Source organism: Helianthus annuus, chromosome 14 (assembly GCF_002127325.2).
Source record: "Helianthus annuus cultivar XRQ/B chromosome 14, HanXRQr2.0-SUNRISE, whole genome shotgun sequence".
NCBI classification, from domain to species: domain Eukaryota; kingdom Viridiplantae; phylum Streptophyta; class Magnoliopsida; order Asterales; family Asteraceae; genus Helianthus; species Helianthus annuus.
In genome coordinates, this window is record NC_035446.2 from 154,178,479 (window position 1) to 154,182,538 (window position 4,060).

The 4,060-nt window shown below is 39.7% G+C and overlaps 1 protein-coding gene across 1 annotated transcript; it reads left to right on the forward strand.

Annotated features, from left to right (window-relative positions):
* Positions 1–266: 266 nt before the first annotated feature.
* Positions 267–3,724, forward strand: LOC110904470 (phenylalanine ammonia-lyase-like). Its single transcript, XM_022150314.2, has 2 exons — positions 267–809; positions 1,828–3,724. Exons 1-2 carry the CDS (start codon positions 436–438, stop codon positions 3,575–3,577), a joined length of 2,124 nt encoding a protein of 707 aa, XP_022006006.1. The 5' UTR covers positions 267–435; the 3' UTR covers positions 3,578–3,724.
* The last annotated feature ends 336 nt before the right edge of the window (positions 3,725–4,060 follow it).

Below are 4,060 nucleotides of genomic sequence, written 5' to 3' on the forward strand. Positions count from 1 at the left end.
AAAGGTTTAAATATAAAACACACCAACTCCCACTCTTTTTTATATTTGCAGCCATTGAATTGCAAGCCAAACCCAACTACTTTTCTTTGCTTTGATTGTGGCCCCCTACTCGATTATCATAATCTCAACCGTTGATTAACAATCACATGTAACAAAGGGTTATGATTAATCCTCACCCAACCCACCACAACTTGGTGCTTACCTACTTATATCTCCTTTTACACACCACATTCCCTCTATATATACCACAACCCTCAGCTACCCTCCACCCAACACACTTCACAACCATTCAAACTCTTCACTACTTCACCTATATATACACATAACACCTACATAGTCACACGTACAATAGTCATTTCAATTCCCACGTGTGCTACATTTTTTTTTAATTTTAACGACGACTCACACGCTATCTAATTAACCAGTTAGTTTGAAATGGCGAACGGACATGCAACTGAGTTTTGTATTAACAATGATCCGTTGAACTGGGGCGTGGCGGCCGAGGCGTTGACCGGGAGCCACCTTGAAGAGGTGAAGAGAATGGTGGCTGAGTTTAGGAAGCCTGTGGTGAAGCTAGGTGGAGAGACGTTGACTGTGTCTCAAGTGGCTGGGATCGCGGCTGCTGCTGATAGTTCTGTTGTGAAAGTTGAGCTTTCGGAGTCGGCTAGGGCCGGGGTGAAGGCGAGTAGTGATTGGGTTATGGAGAGTATGAATAAAGGAACTGATAGTTATGGTGTTACTACCGGTTTTGGTGCTACTTCTCACCGGAGGACTAAGAATGGTGGGGCTCTTCAGAAGGAACTCATTAGGTAAACTTATTATTATTATTGTTATTATGTGTGCATTTAGTTTTTTCTAACTTAGAGAAGTTATAAGCTTGTAACAATTTTCCTTTTGAATCATAACATTAACCAGTGTTTGATAACAATTCAATTCAAAAGTGTATGAGCCCAATAATAAATTTATTTATCTAATTAACAAATCATGTGAGCCCAATAATTGTGGATGTAATACTATGCATACATATAATATTGGTATTTTAATCTTTAAGAATAAGGGAGAATTACCAAATGATCATTTTGGTGGATGAATTTGATAATTCAAACTTGACTTATTTTCTTTTGCAAAATATGTCTTTTCTTGTTTTTAGTTAAAATATTGTTTAAATACAAGCTTTCCGATTTAAAGAGTGTGGTAATCTTAGACATGAAGTTTACCGTTTAAAAAAAGAAGCTTTCATATAGCACACCCTACCCTATTTGCGTGGGCAACATAGGTTTAACATGGGGCTGTAGATTTTGACTTGATACAACAAATTTCCATCTGGCACATGCCAAGATTGAAATCTGTTGTGTAACATTAATTGACGGGAAAACATTTTAAAAGTAAAGAATAATTTGTCAAAAACATTGATCAATAGACATTTTTATGAAGAAAAGAAAATTACCACTTAAATATATACTATTATGATTTTCCCTTAGAAAAGAAAATTACCACTTAAAGTATATACTATATTTTTTAAAAATAGCAATAGTCATTACTTAAAATAACAAATAAATAGATGTCAGAGAAAAGTCAGAAAACTAGAAAGAAAATAAGTCCATGATCACCAACAAAATTTGGTTGCCAAACAAAAGCGACACTTTAGCTAAACATTTACATAAATACATAATCCAAGTTGTCAAAAGATAAAAAGTTAATATACCAATGGCAGTAAAAACTGAAAAGTTAAACTTATCATGATACATTGTAATTCACTTATTACTAAGGTTCAAATTGCAACTTATCATGCCTGAAACTGTTTTCTTAACCTATGTAACATTTCAGATTTTTGAACGCTGGAATCTTCGGCAATGGCACAGAATCAAGCCACACACTTCCACATTCAGCAACAAGAGCAGCCATGCTAGTAAGAATCAACACCCTCCTACAAGGTTACTCCGGCATCCGGTTCGAAATCCTGGAAGCCATCACCAAGTTCCTCAACACCAACATCACCCCTTGTCTACCCCTCCGCGGCACCATCACCGCCTCGGGCGACCTCGTCCCACTCTCCTACATCGCGGGTCTCCTCACCGGCCGCCCCAACTCCAAAGCCGTCGGCCCCGATGGAGAACTCCTCACCGCCGAAAAGGCGTTCACCTTGGCAGGCGTCGAAGGCGGGTTCTTCGAGCTACAGCCAAAAGAAGGCCTAGCACTTGTTAACGGTACCGCCGTAGGATCCGGTATGGCTTCCATGGTTCTTTTTGAAGCCAATGTGCTTGCATTGTTGTCCGAAGTGTTGTCCGCGATTTTCGCCGAGGTTATGCAAGGGAAACCTGAGTTTACGGACCACTTGACGCACAAACTTAAGCACCATCCGGGCCAGATAGAGGCTGCAGCCATTATGGAGTACATTTTAGATGGAAGTGACTATGTTAAAGCTGCACAAAAGGTTCATGAAATGGATCCTTTGCAGAAACCGAAACAAGACCGCTACGCGCTAAGAACCTCGCCTCAATGGCTCGGGCCACACATAGAGGTCATCCGATCATCGACTAAGATGATCGAGAGAGAGATTAACTCGGTTAACGATAACCCTTTGATTGATGTTTCTCGTAACAAAGCTTTACATGGTGGAAACTTCCAAGGAACTCCCATTGGAGTTTCAATGGACAACACTCGTTTGGCTATTGCTTCTATTGGAAAGCTCATGTTTGCGCAATTCTCCGAGCTTGTAAACGACTTTTACAACAATGGGTTGCCTTCGAATCTTTCGGGTGGACGGAATCCTAGCTTGGATTACGGGTTCAAAGGAGGAGAGATCGCGATGGCGTCGTATTGTTCTGAGCTTCAGTTTCTTGCTAACCCGGTGACAAACCATGTCCAAAGCGCGGAGCAACATAACCAAGATGTGAACTCTTTGGGATTGATTTCAGCTAGAAAAACAGCTGAAGCTGTTGAAATATTAAAGCTCATGTCATCCACTTACTTGGTTGCTTTATGCCAGTCTATTGACTTGAGGCATTTAGAAGAGAACATGAAGTCCACAGTGAAAAACACTGTGAGCTTAGTAGCCAAAAAGGTGTTAACCACTGGCGTTAACGGCGAGCTCCACCCGTCAAGATTCTGCGAAAAGGACTTGCTTCGAGTTGTCGACAGAGAGTATGTTTTCGCGTACATTGACGACGCTTGCAGTGCCACTTATCCGTTGATGCAAAAGCTTCGACAAGTGCTTGTCGACCACGCTTTAAGCAATGGCGAAAGCGAGAAGAACACAAGCACTTCAATCTTCCAAAAGATTAGTGCTTTCGAAGATGAATTGAAGGCGGTTTTACCTAAAGAAGTGGAGGGTGTAAGACTTGGATATGAAGATGGTACATTGGCTATCCCAAACAGGATCAAAGCTTGTAGATCGTATCCATTGTACAAGTTTGTTAGGGAGGAGCTTGGGACCGGGTTCTTGACCGGTGAAAAGGTGACTTCACCGGGTGAGGAGTTTGATAAGGTGTTTACTGCATTGTGCAAAGGCCAAATTATTGATCCGTTACTAGAGTGTGTAGAGGGTTGGAATGGTGTTCCTCTTCCAATCTCTTAGACCCATTAATAAGTTTGTAATATGTTATATGTGTTTAATACTTGCTTTTTTGGTTCATATAATTGTATGCTTTGCTTTGGTTGGAAATTCAAGATGCAAATTTGTACCTTTCTATTAGTGAGTCAACAAAGATTTTATTATGATGTATATTTAATTATTTATGGTTATAAGTTTTCAAATTATGTACATTCAATGTTAATTGGAAGTAACCCATAGAAGAAACGTATTGATGGACCAAAAACCTGACATGCAATTTAATTCATATCCTAACCAAATTAGGAAAGTATCAAGTTGTGCAATAAATTTTTTTAATGGCAAAAGCTTGCTAGTACTATTATCTCAATAATCTTAAATTAATCTTCTTTACACAGGTTTTAATCCGTAACCTCACCTCTAAAGACATATGCCTCTACCAAGTGAGATAACCCCACATTGATAAGTTGTGCAATAAGCCATTGTACGGCTTTGCACATAGGGTGACTT

What these genes read in the sequence shown, in the direction of transcription:
- LOC110904470 (XM_022150314.2), top strand. Translation starts at nt 436, where the DNA reads ATGGCGAACGGACATGCAACTGAGTTTTGTATTAACAATGATCCGTTG. An exon ending in CTTCAGAAGGAACTCATTAG is followed by an intron (nt 810 to 1,827) that starts GTAAACTTATTA and finishes GTAACATTTCAG; the next exon opens with ATTTTTGAACGCTGGAATCT.